Consider the following 17,094-nt stretch of genomic DNA (forward strand, 5'->3'; position numbering starts at 1 on the left):
CTTCTACTGTTCAGCACCCTCATACCAAGTTGGTTGAGCAGTGTGGCAAATCTCTTACCAGCAGCATCCTTTGTGATTGAGCTGGGAATTGACCAAATAATATTGTCCTGTTGAGCCCAAACTGATGGCAGGGCTGTGTTAAGGAGAAACATATTAAAATCTCCAGCCAGTAACCACATGGCCTCCAAGTAAAGCTCTTTTAGAAATCATATTGCATAGTTGCCACTTCAGTTAAAGCCATTTTTTTATTTGGTTGTTTTGGGTTAATGTAGATTGAACCTATTGTAATCTGCAACCGGCCCCTCAAATTATGGTGGAAGTTAGATACTAGTTTGATTATAATGTAAGTTCTCAGACCTCTGGCCAAAACAACCCCACTTGTAGCAAAGGATTTGTGAATTAAGACCGTGCCCCCACCTAAAGGATGGCCGCCTTTCATAGACTCAGCAGGAGCAAAAAAAGATGGCCCTGCCATATCGTTGGACCAGTCTGCCAGGTTTCCTGTAGGCAGATTATTTTCTTCTTACTTATGGTATGAGGTACGTCATCATTGGCCAGTAGAGAACTTAAGTTCATGAAGCACTGTTGAATTGACAGCCAGGTCCAACATCCTGCAGGACCTTTAGGTCTAATCATCCATTGACCATCAGCTAAGGAATCTGCTGTTAGAAGTATCCGTCAGAAGAACAAGTTATTTACTTTCTGTAGCGCTCTTTATTGTGGATACTGTAACTGCAGATTCCTTAGCTGATGGTCAATGGATGATTAGACTAAAAGGTCCTGCAGTATGTCACTACGTCCCCTTTCTGTGGAGTGGTTTCTTTTCCCATCTATAAGAGTGCCATTCTAGAGGTCTGTACACTGGTACTTGTGATTAAGTTTTGGTCTCCACGTGTGAGACAGAGTCAAGAAATAAACCAACATCAGCATATAAGGGTGGCTCCTATATTGGCTCCACTCTGTCTCTTTCCAGGTGGAACAAAGTTAACTGGGACCCATGTGACGCTGCTTTGAAAAGCTTTTGTGTTAAGTCTGGCATCGGGGGATTATTCTGTAAGTGAGATATCTGTAGTTAGGTATCCACCAGAAAGAGCATTACCAAAGGTAAATAACTTAATTGTTTCCTCCCAACAATCTGCCAGCCCAACCCAATCTAATCAAGTGAGACCCAAATGTGATGAAGTGCACCTTGCATAAAAGAATGGGGGTAATACAAAAATGAACTCTTTCTATAGGAAGGAATATTGTCGCTCTTAACGGCTTAACCTCCGATTTGTGTCTTTCCAAATATGCACACTTTACAATTGCTTCACTCCTCAATGAAAAAATCACAAAATTCTGGCACACCAAAATATCTTCTTCCCACAGTCTGGAACCCTGTTCAGTCTTGTGACCTTTTCCAAATGTGCCTGTGATCTCTCCAATACATACAGTAAGTAAAACAGAAGCATTGCAGATGCTCTCTGTTCTGGAATTGAGTATTCCTGATGATCCAAGTCCAGTTTCTCTTCTCCAAACTTTGAATCTGGGTGTTATCCATGTCAATACTAAAGTCTTCTACTCCTCCTTCACTCCTGAAATTATCCCCTATAAACTCAATGCTGGCTTTAGCTCTTCCCTTCTGGAAAATAATACTCTCTGTCACTTGATCCTGGTAATTTTAGGTATGTTACAATAAAGTACAAATTTGAAGTAAATAATGTTTACTTCCTTGTCTACCTTGACTTCTACAGTTGTAGATTTCATATTATCCTTGGTGAAAGAGGTCCAAATTATCCACTCACTGGAGAGTTATCTTGCTGTTTTTTTTTAGTCTTTGTGTTGGCCTGACAAGTGCTTTTATTACTACAAAAGACTAATTGATGTGGAATTTGTGGAGAGTAAGTATCTCAGAAGTCTTGAAGGACTTTTAATTATTCTGTGAACTTTATGAACAAATACACTTAGTTGGTTAGAGTTGCTCCCTTAAGAGAAACCCCTTTTAGGGGTGTATCACTTTGGTATGCCGACTTAGCTTCACAGACTGTAGTAGATCATCTGCCTTGCGTTAATGTCATTTAAGGATTGTTCAGTCTTTGCTTGCAGATGTTAGATGGATTAATCTGTCTACAAGATATTGCTCTTCACCAATACCCTGATGACATTGAGCTCTACCTTAATATGTAATCATCCACCAATGTCCGCAAACTTGGATTTTGTTTGGATGTCATTCAAACATGGATGTGCAACGTCGACTTCCAATTTAACCATCCTGAGATGGAGTTCGTCCTCCTCAATCGAGCTGTTCTTTATGCCATTGCTCATCCTGATGGGCCACTTCTCTCCTCTTAGACAAAATTCTCGTCCTTTTACATACAGCAGCGGGAGATGTCCATTTGATCACTAACAAGAAAAGCTCCAGAGAATCTTACCAACAGTAGGGTCAAAACAATTGCTTCTTCTACTGGCTCGGATTCTCTGCAAATCCTGCTGGTTCCTCTACAAGGTTTTCTACTGAAAAAAATACTTCTAACCAAAATAAATGTTTACAGCAGATTCTGCACCACCTACTGCTTCAGCTTCAATAGTTTTGAAAGTCCAGAATCACAGGCCTGTTAACAGAACTGTGGCGTAATCTCCCCTTACGTGTAATATTTGCCCATCTTTTTGGAGTATCTGCAGGGGCTCCACTTGCAAGTCTTTTCCATTTTTTTCCTAATACAAAGCTTACATTTTTCACCCTCACTTCCCTCTATTCCTGTAATATGATCTCAATTAATAAATGAACACTGCTTGTGCACCATACGTGTTAAATAAACACTCTGCTTTCCTTTGAGGTCGATTCTATACCCCATAAATAAACCTAATGAGATGAATACAATAAAAACAAATCTGATAATTCTTCATGTCAAGTAATACTTCTCACACGTTTACCTTTTAAGCTGTCGAATTTTCTTTGTGTGCGTTTTTAGTTCCATGCAGAATCACTTTATCACAAATGCTTGAAGGGCAATCAGCTCATACCTTTCAGAGGGAAGATGAAATATCAACTGTATGTGGCATATACGTGTGCCATTTGTGAAAGTCACTGATCAGTAGGTTTGCAGTCCTCCACTCCTCTCACTTTACCTGGTTTCATTTTGGTTATACCTTTTGTTCAGGGGCTGTAATTGTGTACATATTTTGTGTTCAAATTGTTTTTATTAGTATATTTAGGCATAAAAAAACAAGAATTAAGTAACAGAGACCAAAGGATACACTTAGATGGATAGTATAATGATGAACACACAACATCCAGTTACAGGTATTGTATAAATTATCCATATATCTAGCAAGGTTGACCTAAAAATAGTCCATATATACAAATAAGATGGAATATACTAACCAATGATAACAATTGTAATCTTAGAGATTTATAGTGTTTGTTACATGGACGAAGGTGTATCTTCAGTCAAAACAGGAGATAACAACAAGTAGGGAAGGAGAGGAAAAAGGGGTAAAAAGAGGGAGGAAGGATGCGTTGGTGTTAAGGTGTAGCTAGGTAAGTTTAGTCTGTAGTGTGGTATAGAAGCAATAAGAAATGTGCAAAGTGGGATTTACTTCATTTTCCATAAAATGTTCTAATGTTTGCCAAATATTATTCGGTGTCATTTGAAAGCATGAGGGCGATTCAGATAACTTGTTAGCTCCTCTTAAGTATGTTATCTATGCCCACCATGTGTGAAGGGAGACATGTTTGAGAGATTTCCAGTCAGCTAATATAACCTTAATCGCAGTGGTTAGAAGGAGATCCAATTAAGACCATGTTGTTCTCATCAAGATTGGGTCTGTTTGCGATACTCCCAAAATGATTAATGGGAAATTTAGGGGGATTGGTATCCCAAACATGTTATTAATTTTGTTAGTGATATATGACCAATAGGAAGCAAGTTGGGGGCATTGGAGAAACATATGTTCATGGGATCCAGGGGCAGTTTCACAGTTCCAACATTCGTCTTTTCCTCTGAGACCCAGCTTATGCAGTCTAGTGGGAGTCCAGTGTAGGAAATGCAGGGTGAAGAATTTAGATTGAATCAGTGAGGGGGTAACTTTATTTTGTAGGGCATATTTACCTATATTAGTCCAATTTTCCTCCGGAATCTGTGTTTCATCTGACCCTTCTAGACGTTTAGACCATTTAGAAGTAAGAGGTGTCCTGCCCCGTGAGGTAGATGCCACAAGAGTTTTGTAAATCTTGGAGCATACTTGACCTGAACAGTGCCATAGTCTTAGCCGTTGGCATATGGTTGCATTTGATGCCCAGTTTAGTTTAGAGAGTTTAGCTTTAATTCTTAGTAAGCTATAGAAGTCCATTGTGGGGAGCTTGTGTTTCGCAGCTACAAAAGTGAAAAACATGGGATCTCCGTAATCATGGTATAGGTCGCGAATAACATGGATGTTTTTTTAGGCCCATGAGCGGTGTAATTCCACTGTAGTGTCAATTTTTATTCTGGGGTTGTGCCAAAGAGAAGAATAAGATATCTGTACTGGAGTTTGTGATTGTTTGTCTAAAGTTTTAATAGCGGAAGCAGTGTCAGCAAATATCTCTTGCGAAATAGTAGGTCAGAAGTTTTTCATGGCAAGATATGGGACGGATGAGAAGGGTGAGCATATAGACTTATCAATTTCAAGCCATCTCGGGGGGGGTCATGTAAATCATCAAGTAGCCAGACAGCACCCTGTGATGCCAGGAAAGCCGTTTGATATAAGTTTCAGTTCGGCAATCTACAGTCCTCTTCGTGAGATTCCAATCTTAAGGCCTTAAAGGCGATTCTAGCTCTCCTCCCCTTCCACAAAAATGCGGATGTGAGTTTATCTTGTAGACGAAGGAGTGGGAGGGTTGCATTGGTAACATAGAAATATTGAAGTTAATGATTGGTGTGATAATAATTTTCAGTGTCTGCAGGCTACCCCACCAGGATATGTTTTTGTGCGACCAGGTGTCTAAAAGTTTTTTTACCTTGCTCATTGTTTTCTCTTCATTTATTTGGAGTGTGCCTAGAGTCTCTCCAGCAAACCAGATTCCTAAATATTCAAGTTGTTTAGGTTGCCATTTTCAGCCTGAGTCGCCCATGTGTGAGGCAAAACATAGGGAATTTAGGGGGAAGACCTCAGTCTCATCTCTGTTCAGTGTATATTCAGAGACTTTAGAGAAGTCATATATTATATTGATTAATGCCAGAATTGCATTCTCCATATCTTCTGTCTAAATAGGTATGTCATCAACATATGCTGAGGTTTTGTAGATGTTGCCAAATTTAAATCCCGCAATCTCAGAAGCTGATTCAATTAGTAGGAGCAGGGGATCTATTGCTAGGAGGAACAATAGTAGGGATAGTGGGCATCCCTGTCTTGTGCCCTGAAATAAATCAAAAGTGGCAGAAAGTTCTCAGTTGATCCGGATATTTGCTTTAGGGTTGGCGTATAGAGCTATAGTCATGTTAATAAAAGATTCACCTAAGTCACGGGCCTCAAGGGTGGCATGTAAGAACGGCCAATAAACCTTGCCAAAAGCTTTCTCAGCATCGAGCGCTATTGCAGCTGCTTGTAGAGTTGCCATTTTCCCTTATTCATGATGTGACAGAAGGTACGAATGTTATCTCTTGCCATTCTACCCCTTATGAAATCTGTTTGGGAACTATATATGAGTTTTGGGATGAAAGATTCAATAAGTTTTGCTAGGATTTTTGCAAAACTTTTTGCTTCCATATTGAGTAAGGAAATGGGACAATTGTTTTTTGGGTCTATGTGGTCCTTGTCCTCCTTGGGGATTATACAATTGTCGTTTCAGCAGCAGTACCCAACACTTCCCTTTGGAGTACAAAATAATTTGGTGTGTTTCTAAGATGATCGATCATTGGAGTCTGAAATGTTTTACAGAAAGTGATAGGGAACTCATCCGGACGTGGTGCTTTGCCTGATTTAATATATGTAATTGCATGTGCAATTTCAGAAGGGTCAATAGGCTTGTTAAGTTGTTTTTTCTTGATGGGGAGGTTTTGGAGAAATGTTGCAATCAGATTTTGGGCATTAAATTTGTGGGGTATAGAGGTTAGCACATAAGTTTCTAAAGACTTCTAGAACCTCACTAGTTTTCTATTTTAATACTCCATTGGGCGCTTTGATATAAGAGATACTGTTAGAATTATGTCTACATTTGAGTGTGGAGGCCAGAGTTTTCTCAGCTTTGTTTAGAAATAGTAGTTTCTTCGATTTTTGAGCATGAACCCAGAGACCGGCCTGTTTACTAATAATTGTGTTATATTTGTATTTCAGTTGTTTTATCTCATTTAGTGTCACATTGTTCCTTGTTTGTCTAAAGGTGGATTCCTTAGCTTTAATTTCTGAACCCAACAGTTGAAGTGATTTTTGATCTGGTAATTTTTGTTAGACATGCATTTGATTATTTGTCCTCTCATTGCACATTTAAATGCATCCCGTAGTATTACTGGGGAAGAGAAAGAGTGGCTATTTTCTCTTTAAAAAAAAAAAGGTCAATCTCTTTATTTAGGCTCTCTATATCTTCGGGAGTTTCTAGGATTTCTTCATTCATATGCAAGATTCTGTTATTCCACTTTGAAGGTGCTAAGAGGATGGTCATGGAAACTGCAGCATGGTCAGACACTAAAATTGGGTGGATTTTGGATGATGTGGTATACTGGAGAAGAGAGTCTGAAACTAAGAGGGAATCAATTCGTAAAAAGCTGGAGTGGTGTGAGGAGAAAAACATAGTCATTGCTGGTTGGATTATGAATTCTCCATACATCTTTGAGTTTGTGTGATTGGCAGAGTTTTATCATATATTTGTGAGATTTGGGTATTCTAAACTGCACGGCAGAGTTGCGGTCTAGAATAGTGTCCATTGGGAGGTTAAAATCTCTGCCCACAGTCCGATTAGAATTAGGTGGGAGATCAGTTAGTTTCTAGTCCAGTCTGATCCAGAATTCATGGTCGTCCGTGGTCGGTGCATAAATGTTCATTATGTGTATTTCCTGGGTGCCATTGGATACCCTTGTGAAAAGCCATCTCCCTTTATCATCGTGTTCCAATGAAATAACTGACAGTCCTGAACTCTTGGAGATGAATGTGAAGGCCCATTTTTCTTTCCTGCCGCTTCAGTGCATAGTACCTCGGACACCCACCCTCTCCTCATATAAAGGGCTTCCCTGTAGCCAATCTTAGTTTCCTATAGGAGTAGAATATCTCCTGCTAAGTCTTTACAATGCTCTAAATTTTTAGTTCTTTTCACTGGATGATTCAACCTTTTAGTATTTAGCAATACTATATTAATGGACAACATATGGAAAGAAGTTCATGATTGACCATCACTTTAGAATCGAGTTTGGGTAGATAGGGAGAACCGATCCATAATCACCATACATATGTCATACCAATGCAAGGACAAAAGAAGGGTAAGTAAGGGTGAGGGGTATAGGGGACATCCACAAGTGAACGGGCAGACTGTAATTGGTGCTAGAAGGCTTGTAATGGTGTCCCCTCCCAACAGGGGAGGTCTATTAAAAGGGTTATCAAAAGGGGGAGAAACACAAACAATGGGTAGGAGCACAGCCAGCCTATCACTGGTGCCCAGGTCAAGGGTTTGAACGAGTATATGTCAGTGAGCCTAATATGAAGACCCCATAGAAAGAATATGGCTTAAAACTAGATACAATTTCCCCTCAGGTGTGGGTGACTGTATATAGGTAATATGATTATGAATCAACAATTCAACATAATAGAAAGCAGCCTAGATATAACTGTCTAGAACTTGGCCACATCATCTTCGAAATAAATGTTAAAGCACATTAACAATGACATTCATGATAGTATTTAGGTCTACATTAACAACCTTATGGTTTAACAACATAATATGGTTGTGGTGTAAGATTTAAATTGGTGAGCAATGAGAGAAATGTGTCTAACTACAAAGGTGTTGGAAAAAGAAAACAACTGTCTCTAGGTCAAAGGGGCCTAGGCATTAAATCTGCGTAGATGAAGTAGCGGGAGGGTATCCTTGGAAAAGCCATAAGCGATACATCAAGGTAAAGTGTTTCCCATAAGTATATCATCAAGGTATAGCAGAATCAAATAGACTGACAATAATTGTATGTTGTAATCCACTGTGTAGGATGCTCAGGGTGGAGTATAATTTGGTGATGAGGAGTTAAAGAATTTAGCTTCCATCTGCATTTCAGATTTATTGTCCAGGAACCACGTTAGCGCTGCAGGGTCAGAGAAGATTTTTGTCTGGCCTTTGTGTGTAATACGGAACTTGGACGGACCATTGAAGATGAAGGAGATACCCTTTGACGTTAGTCTCTTCCTTTAAGGCCAAAAAACCTTTCCAAAGAATCACAATTTTTTCTACGAGTTTGCCACATTACTACTTTAATTTTCCTTATCTGGGCCAGGATTTGTTCTGCGTGTTGGTGCCTAAGTGGTTTAAAAATCATTGGCTCATGGTGTCGTTTGAATAATTGGCTTGTAGGTGGGGACCCTGTGTGCCATTTCGATCTCGAAGTCTTTTCAAAGTCTAGTTGAAGGGCGGTAGGAATCCATGAGATAAGAAATTTCACTGCTGATTTGTAGTTCACGACCACCTTTTTAAGTTCAGAAAAACTTTTGGGAATGTTCATTGGTACAGTCTTCCACTCTACTTATCCTGGATTCTGCGGCTGTGACTCTCATTTTCAGATCTTCAAGGTCGTTACGAATTGCTGCTACTTCAACTTGGAGAAAATCAGTATTGGTCTTGGTGCTTTGGGCTACGTCATGCACAGTGTTCAGCTTGCATAGAATTGTATCAAGTGTAGAGGAGGTATCTGGTTTCTTCTTAACTGGTGACTCTAGCACAACCCAGCATAAGCTGAGGGTCTGCCATCTTGCTCGCTCAGTGGAGTGCCATGCAGGAAAAGAATTATGCGATCCCAAAGGTCTACGAAGTCACCAAAGTAGCTCAGATTGGCTCCTCGCCTCTTGCTGGGATGAAACGTACATTTTCAGGTGTCGAAGGACGCTCATACTATCCGTTTACCTCTGGCATCAGTGGCGCGCTCTCCGGAGCTCAAAAGGGAGCCGCCATCTTGCTGTGCACCAAACCACGCCCTCAGTGTTTATATATTTTGTGAGAAAGTCAAAGGTGAGTGAGCCCTATCTATTTGGTCACCACTTATAAATGTAGCCACATTTTTGTCTGCACTGCAGTTCTTTATAGTGCTCCTGCAAGAAAGGGAATGTGTCTGAAAGTTAGGGGTGTGCCCCTTGTATGTGTTTATTTTTGTGCAGTTGTGCACATAGCGTTTGATTGACCATCACTCTAAAGCTGTACCAGGTAAAAGAAAGATCCAATGAGACTGGCTTCACTTTCTTCTCGTAGAAGGCCCTTTTTTGGATGCCACTAAAACTTGCCCCACCCATTGTCCTGCCAGCGCTGCCAGTGACAGTACCAGCGCAACTACTAACCATCACACTCCGACAGGTGTGACAATTCAGACTATTCCAGGCCACCAAAATCTTAAAGAATAGTTTGAACAGCAGGTATTAGTCGTTTTTAACATATATTAAATTAATAAACACCTGGTGTTGTGCTCATCTCTAAACTAGACAGCGCCACCATGTGGCAGACTGTCATAAGTGCTGACATTGACAATTAAGTGCTGGTGCAGAGTCACGGAAATCACTAGCTCATATTAAGCACTGCACGTGTCATGTTTTTGTGGGATTAATTGTAAGCCCCTTTTGTTTCATAAGGGCATGAACAACTTGTGACAAATTCTACATTATTTGCCTTCCTAGGGGCCAAAAAACATCCTAAAGACTAAAAGGACAATCACTGTAGGATAGTTTTTCTGTCTTTTGTCTCAAGACCATGATCCTGGTAAGAACTGGTGAAGTTGACCAACCAGTTTGGTAATGCTATGGAGGTGGGTTTACAGGAACATTAGCACAAGGTTTCTGCACTAGGTTGGGGATCATATTAACAGCCCTCAGCTATGGCTACCTTTAATCCCTCACTGGAACTGCCTTCTTCATGAGGTTTATGGCATTAATTCTGCCCTCTAGGAGTATTTCTATACCAAGGAATGTGCTGCTTAAACAAGGCTCCTCCTTACGACCGTTGGCTATACCAGGCTGTAAGGACATTTTGTTACTCTACCTTCTTCATGTTCAACATCATATACTATTGACTACCTAACTATTTTTTGAATAACCCCCCTGGACTGGGATTTTACATTTTTTAACAGAGCTGAGGTCTGAATGTCAAAGCAAGATCAGAGTCACCCAGAACCTTTGAAGATGGCTATAGTCTTGTAATCTCAGTGCCTCACAGTCCCTCTCGTGGTTAAGCCATCTTCACCAGCTGAAGACTAAACCTTCTTAAGATTAGAGGTTGATCTGCATCAGAGACGCAAGCCTTTCTAATATGAAACTCTGAAGGCATTTCCGATCTCTGGAAAGAGCCATGTAATGTCAGTGTATTGCTTGTGTAGAATGTATGGCTTTTGATAAAGTGTTTTTTCTTCAGCAGCTCCATTGATAGAAATTCCCTCCTCCGAGATTACTGACTCTCTCTTTGCCTTTATACAAATAGATCCCTTGGATGTCATTTTGCATATGGCACAATGGGTGCATTTGCCATAATGTGCTTCAGGGCACCTGCAAAATGGTGCAACATTTCACTGCACAATATGGAAATAATAATAATATAACTTTGAATATTTGTCTTGTGGAATTGTGATTCTCTTATAGCCAAATCCTAATCATAGTCATGTTCTTTATATATAGCACATTTTCATCTTTTAGTGAGCCTTTTCCCTGACATGGACAAAGAGGGGAAGGTACAAGTAAATGGACAGCAAATAATATTTTTGCCTTATTTGATATATTTCCTGGTGGAAATGGAAATGTAGTCAGAATAGGCTTTTTGACGGTTTTGGAAATTCTTATAAACCTGAAGAGTATATCTTGAAAAAGTAAGTGATTTTTGAAGATTGATGCTTTAAGATTGATTTAATGTTTCCCCTTATCCCTAACATGCCTTCATATGACAGAAGGATAAATTGATCCGGAGGCATTCGTCTTATGCTATGCGAACTAGCGAAGAGGATGATGAGATCACCAGTGCAAAGAAGACAAACAGATATACTGTGGATTTCTCACTTTTAACCATTACAACATTGCCAGAGAATACTTTGTTTGGGGCTAGCCCTCATCAATTGCAAGAAGTATTTATTTGGGTTTATTTTGTGTTTCAGAATGGCTTTGTTCTACTTTAAATAGTTATGTCTTGAACATTTGTGTGCTACAGGTTTTGCCACTGATTTCCAGCAGTGTGAAGAATTGTCATGAAGGCCCATTTGAAAAAACAAATGTCCTCAGTTATCAAAATTACGTTAATCTGGTTCATCAATAAATTATGGCCACATTAGAAAATAATTTGGTTTTCCATATGCAGTGAAGCGGTGAATGTGCTTCTGAGTAATAAAACAATCCTGTATTTATGGAACATTATAAGAAAATTCTCTTTTCATTGGTTTGATGACAATATGTAGTATCATTTCCTGGGTCTTTTTTATGGTTTGCAGTGGTGAAACTATCTTTAACCCAACTAGCTGTTAGTTTCCATGTTTGCAGTGATGGTTTGCTGTGGTGAGCTATATAGATAATAACGTTTGGATACCCACCAGTGTAAATGCATTTTGACAGGTCATATTTGCTATTAGGGTTTATCCAGAGTACTTTAATATGAATTCATCAACAACCCAGTTCCTTCTACCTCTGTGTAAATGTTATAGTGGATTTAATTTTTTTAAATAAGAGTACTTTCAAATTCGTACTTATGTTGAACTTCAAATGTTCTTTTACCAAATAATTTACATAGCAGAGATTTAAAAAACAAAACAGCATCCAAATCCGTACCAAATTATCAACAGGTGCACATCATGGATAGTACCAGTTGTTAGAGATACTGCTGTTGAGGCAGAAAGGACCATGAAATAGAGATCTGGAGGTACTCAAGCCATAGTCAATCATATGAAAATAATCAGTCAAATCACATTTTCAAGCATGACATTTGTAACTCAATTCATAGCTCTTCTTTATTCAATTCCAGTTGAAAACAATACAACCACAGCTAGCATGTTTTGTTCTAATGAACTTCTTCAGGGCGTGCATATATAAGGCTTGATATAAGTTACTGTCGCTCAACATAGGGCCAGATCACAGAAGGGCAAGAGTTCCAGTCCAGTTTAGAGTACCACAAGCAGATGTGGACAACCAAATCCACAATAAACTTCTCACATCATAGTTGGCTTTCTAAGTGTAGAAGTTTGTTAGAACAAAACACGTTGCCTGTTGCTGTATCATTTTTAACTGGATCATATAAAGATTTATGAAAAAAGTACAATTGTCATGCTTGTATATTCGGCTTGACAGATTTTTATTTTCATTTGCTGGACTTTTGCTTGAGTGCCTTCTGATAAATATCTCAAATGTTCATTTAATTAGGTCCTCCCTTCTTGTTTTTCTTTTCTGCAGTTTTAAAAAGAAATACATTTTTGTATGTCATATGTTGAAGACAAATTTTCTGTGTCCCCAGAACCATCACAGCGGATCTATGGGAAACTCCCTGGTTCGATGCGACAAACTGGAACAGACAGAGATCAAAAGCTTATTCATGTGCTTCCTTCATATATTGAAAACAATGTCAGATGGTAGGTAACCTGTTTCATTTGGTGCATGTCCTGGTAAATCGAATGTTTTTCAGTGCACATACGTACAGTAAGTTTGCACACTGTGGTTTTTTTAATTTCAGGAATTATGCTTTTACTGGGCGCTATATTTCAATCTTTTGGTACACATTTTTTGGGCATTATCCTTTCTCTGTTGCTGCCAGCCTTAGCTTAGTTAAGAGTCTTCTGCTTCAGGAATGCTATCTCAAGGGGAGAGTCAAAGGTTTTTTGAGCTCATAGGCTTATGTTACTGAACAAGTTAAGATAATCACTACAGTTTGTTTCATGTTTAGAGGACTTCCGATCAGAGCCCACAACAATATTATTGTAAATTATTTTAAATAGGTCAGTCAAAAGATTACTGGAAGTGTGTTTTGTTGCAACAAGCTTTAATTCATCAGCATATGCAGATGACTTATTTAAGCAGTGTACAGTGTCATACAGAATTTCATGGAAAGAAATGTTGACTACCTGGCATTGCACAGTATATTACACTCACTGGAATAGGGTGCAAACCTATGATTTATTGGGCCAAGACCACCTCTTTCCAGCCACAATTTTTTAAGCTGCCACACATAATCGTGAGCTGAAGAAGCTGGTGACCTCTACTTTAGACCACTTAATACTCAGCCTCCACACGGGCTGTCTGTGATGACTGAGGGGATTGTGAAATTCATGAAAGTTGCTTTTATGTAATTACGTGAAAGACAATTTTTATTACACATAATTATGTGAAATGCAAAACTGTCATCTGGTGCTGTATTTTGTCACTAAATGTGTTGTGTCCCCTTTGGAGATGAGGATGTATTTCGGGCTGAAAAAAGTACCAATAAGAGCACTACAAACAACAGCCACTTTTACACTGTCATTTTCATTGTTCCTGTTTGTTTGCGGTAAAATTTTAACTTGAAAATGTAATCACACAGTGTATTTTTGAGAATGTCACTAACACAAGAGATGTAAAATTACAGAACTTACTCTGGCATAATACACATTGCACCTGGGCCTAGGGATGATCTGGCCTTCTTTAAAGAGTAGTTCAGCCCTCTTTATTCAATTATTCCCGCATTCAGTCCATGAGTGCAGTCCTCACCACGCTCAAGTGATGTTACCCCATTCTAGCAGTAGAGGAAACCATAATGCTATACTCTCTCAAACTGACCACACCACCCTCAGGTATCTTTAGTGCAAAGATTCTGATATTTTGCATCCTATATCCAGCTCCACCAGTCACCCAGCTGATTAACATATCCATCTTTACTTGGGTGGTACCTGCCCTAGCTGAAACATGCAGTTATCACTGAAAATGGAAGGAACTAACTATTAGAAAGACAATAGGACCCGTACTTAATATAAAGCCTTTCTCAAAAGCAACAATAAATCATGTTCTGAGCAATTTCCAGCTTGGCTTCTGCCCCAGATGAAAGACTGCAACCATCATGAGTGAAGATATTCACCTTAAAACTGCTTGAACACACAGTAGGGTTGAACACCTCTAACCACAGGGTGCAGTTAAACCGGCTGATGGAAGTTGCAGACTTGGAGCAGTTGCCTTAACTTGGTTATCTTATTTCCCAGATAGCAGCTCTTACCTGAATAAACTGTCCACATTCCTCTCTAAAACCACCATGAGTGCTTAATGCTCCCATCTAGCTGCCTACAAGTTTGCCTTCAATGCTTTTTCTGACAGCACCCAAATCCTCCTAAAGGCTGATTAAGAATATGCGAGTTGTCAAAAATATATGGACTTCTTGTCTTTTTTGCCAGTCTGGATCTACCCAGAACATTCTTTATCTTAATGGCCTCATCGCTAAAGTTCTAATACTGTTGTGTGTGAGGATTGGAAGTGAGCTGTAATTGTGTTGTAGCAAAATATTGAGCAGTGAGTTGCTTTTTGCATATTTAGACCAGTAGTCCTTGGCTTAGTAAATAACCAGGTATTTATTGCCATTCTGAATTTTAGGTATTTGATGGTCATCCTTATTGTCTTCGTATTTATGTTCCAGTGCATGCATGTCTTTATGAAGAGGGATTTGTGTGTGTGTTTTTATATGGTGCTGGATGATCAGCAATTAAGATACTCTAAATCTAGAATTCTTTTTTTTTTGGCATCAGAACCTGAGTTTGGATTTTAGGAAAATTGGTCCCAACCCAGGGAGCCTAAGTGGATGATGCAGTGGGGCTTGAATTATATGTTTGTTGCATGTATAGTTGCAGACTCACATGCTGTGCATACTGCATCTAGTGTTGGGCTTGGATGTGTGCAAGTTATTTTTCTTCGAAGAAGTCTTTTGAGTCACGCGGTATAGTGACTCTGCCCATGATTGGTCAATCAGGGAATTTGTAAAGTGCTCTACTCACCCGTGAGGGTCTCAAGGTGCTGGGGGGGGGGAGCTGCTACTTCTCAAACAGCCAAGTCTTGAGAAGTCTCCTGAAGGTAAGGAGGGCCTTGGTCTGACACAGGTGGGTGGGAAGAGTGTTTCATGTCTTGGCAGCAAGGTGCAAGAATGATCTGCTGCCGGTGGTTGTTCTGCGGATGCATGGGACGGTGGCGAGGGCGCGGTAGTCGAAGTGGAGCTGTCGGGTGGGGGTGTAGAAGGAGAGCAGTCTGTTGAGGTATTCTGGTACGGTGTGGTGCAGTGCCTTGTGAGCATGGGTAAGGAGTTTGAAGGTGATTCTCTTGTTGAAGGGGAGCCAATGCAGGTCTCTCAGGTTGCCTATGATATGGCAGTGGGGGGGGGGGATGTCCAGGATGAGGCATGCGTAGGCCTTCTGGATGCGTTGCAGCCTTTTTTGGAGTTTGGCCACGGTTCCTGCGTAGAGGGCATTGCCGTAGTCCAGGTTCCTGCTTACGAGGGCTTTGGGTGACTGTTCTTCTGGTTTCTGTGGAGATCCATTTGTAGATCTTTCGGAGCATGCGGAGGGTGTTGAACCAGGAGGAGGCTATGGCGTTGACTTGCTGGGTCATAGATAGTGAGGAGTCCAGGATGAATCCCAGGTTGCATGTGTGGTCGATGGGTGTCAGAGCGGTTCCTAGTGTGGCAGGCCACCAGGAGTCATCCCAATGCGGAGGGGTTGGAGCCGAAGATGAGGACCTCAGTCTTGTCAGAATTCAGTTTAAGGCAGCTGCTCTTCATCCATTCGGCGATGACCTTCATTCCTTCGTGGAGGTTGGTCTTGGCAGTGTCCTTGGTGAGGGAGAGTATCAGCTGGGTGTTATTGTCATATGAGATAATGTTGGTTGTGAGATCAGGCGATGTTAGCGAGCGGAGCCATGTAGATGTTGAAGAGGATCAGGCTGAGGGACGAACCCTGGGTTACGCCACAGATGATGTTGGTGGCTTCAGAGCAGAATTGAGGGAGGTGGACTCTCTGAGTTCTGCCGGTGAGAAAGGAGGTGATCCAGTCCAGGGCTCTGTTGCGGATTCCTGCATTGTTGAGGCGTGTGGGTAGGGTGCGGCAAGAGAGGTCCAGGAGGATGAGGGCCGCGTTTCGCCGTTGTCCAGTATGGTGCAGATGTTGTCGGTGGCAGTGATGAGGGCAGTTTCGGTGCTGTGGTTGCTGCGGAATCTGGATTGGGAAGGTTCCAGAGTGCTGTTCTCCTCGAGGAAACGGGTCAGTTGACAATTTTCTCTATGACTTTTGCCGGGAAGGGCAGCAGGGAGATGAGCCGGAACTTCTTGAGGTCCTTTGGGGCCGCCTTAGGTTTCTTGAGGAGGGCGTTGATCTCGGCGTGTTTACAGCTCTCCGGGAAGGTGGCGGATTCGAAGGAACTGTTGATGATCTTCTGGAGTTCGGTGCAATGACAGAGCTTGTTTTGTTGAGGATGTGGTGAGGGCAGGGGTCGGATGGTGAGCCAGAGTGGATGGTGTTCATGATTTCAGTGGTGTTGTTGACGTGGGTCCAGGAGAGCAGGAGGCTAGTGGGTGGTGAGTCTGTGGTGTTGGTAGTTGACAAGGGGGTCTGAGTGTTGAAGCTGTCATGGATGTCTGCAACCTTGCAGTGGACGTAGGTGACTAGGGAGTCGCAGAGGTCTTGTGATGGTAGGATGTCGTTGGTGTTGGAGCTGGGTTTGGAGAGTTCCTTCACGATGTTGAAGAGCTCCTTGTGGTTGTGTGCATTGTTGTTGATGCAGTTCTCTTGGCGGTTCGGATGAGTTGGTGGTGTCTGCGGATGGTGTTTTTTAAGGCTGTGTGGTTGTCCAGAGTCTGATCTTGGTGCAACTTCTTTTTGAGTCTTCGGCATGTTTGCTTAGATTCTTGGAGGTCGGCGGTGAACCAGAAGGCCTTTCTGTCAGTGCATCTGTTAGAAGGATTTTTGATTGGGGCGAGAGTGTTGGCACAGT

The 17,094-nt window shown here is 41.0% G+C and overlaps 1 protein-coding gene across 9 annotated transcripts in view; it reads left to right on the top strand.

Annotated features, from left to right (window-relative positions):
• DOCK9 (dedicator of cytokinesis 9) overlaps positions 1 to 17,094 on the top strand; it is a 989,328-nt gene that overhangs the window by 733,287 nt on the left and 238,947 nt on the right. For all 9 annotated transcript variants that reach the window (XR_011194943.1, XM_069205169.1, XM_069205175.1 and 6 more), the window contains exon 35: positions 12,617 to 12,731. Coding sequence is in view for 8 of the 9 variants with exons in the window: in XM_069205169.1 (XP_069061270.1) it covers positions 12,617 to 12,731 (115 nt within the window). In the remaining variant the exon portion in view is untranslated. The remainder of the gene's footprint in view (positions 1 to 12,616; positions 12,732 to 17,094) is intronic.

Source organism: Pleurodeles waltl, chromosome 8 (assembly GCF_031143425.1).
Source record: "Pleurodeles waltl isolate 20211129_DDA chromosome 8, aPleWal1.hap1.20221129, whole genome shotgun sequence".
NCBI classification, from domain to species: Eukaryota; Metazoa; Chordata; class Amphibia; order Caudata; family Salamandridae; genus Pleurodeles; species Pleurodeles waltl.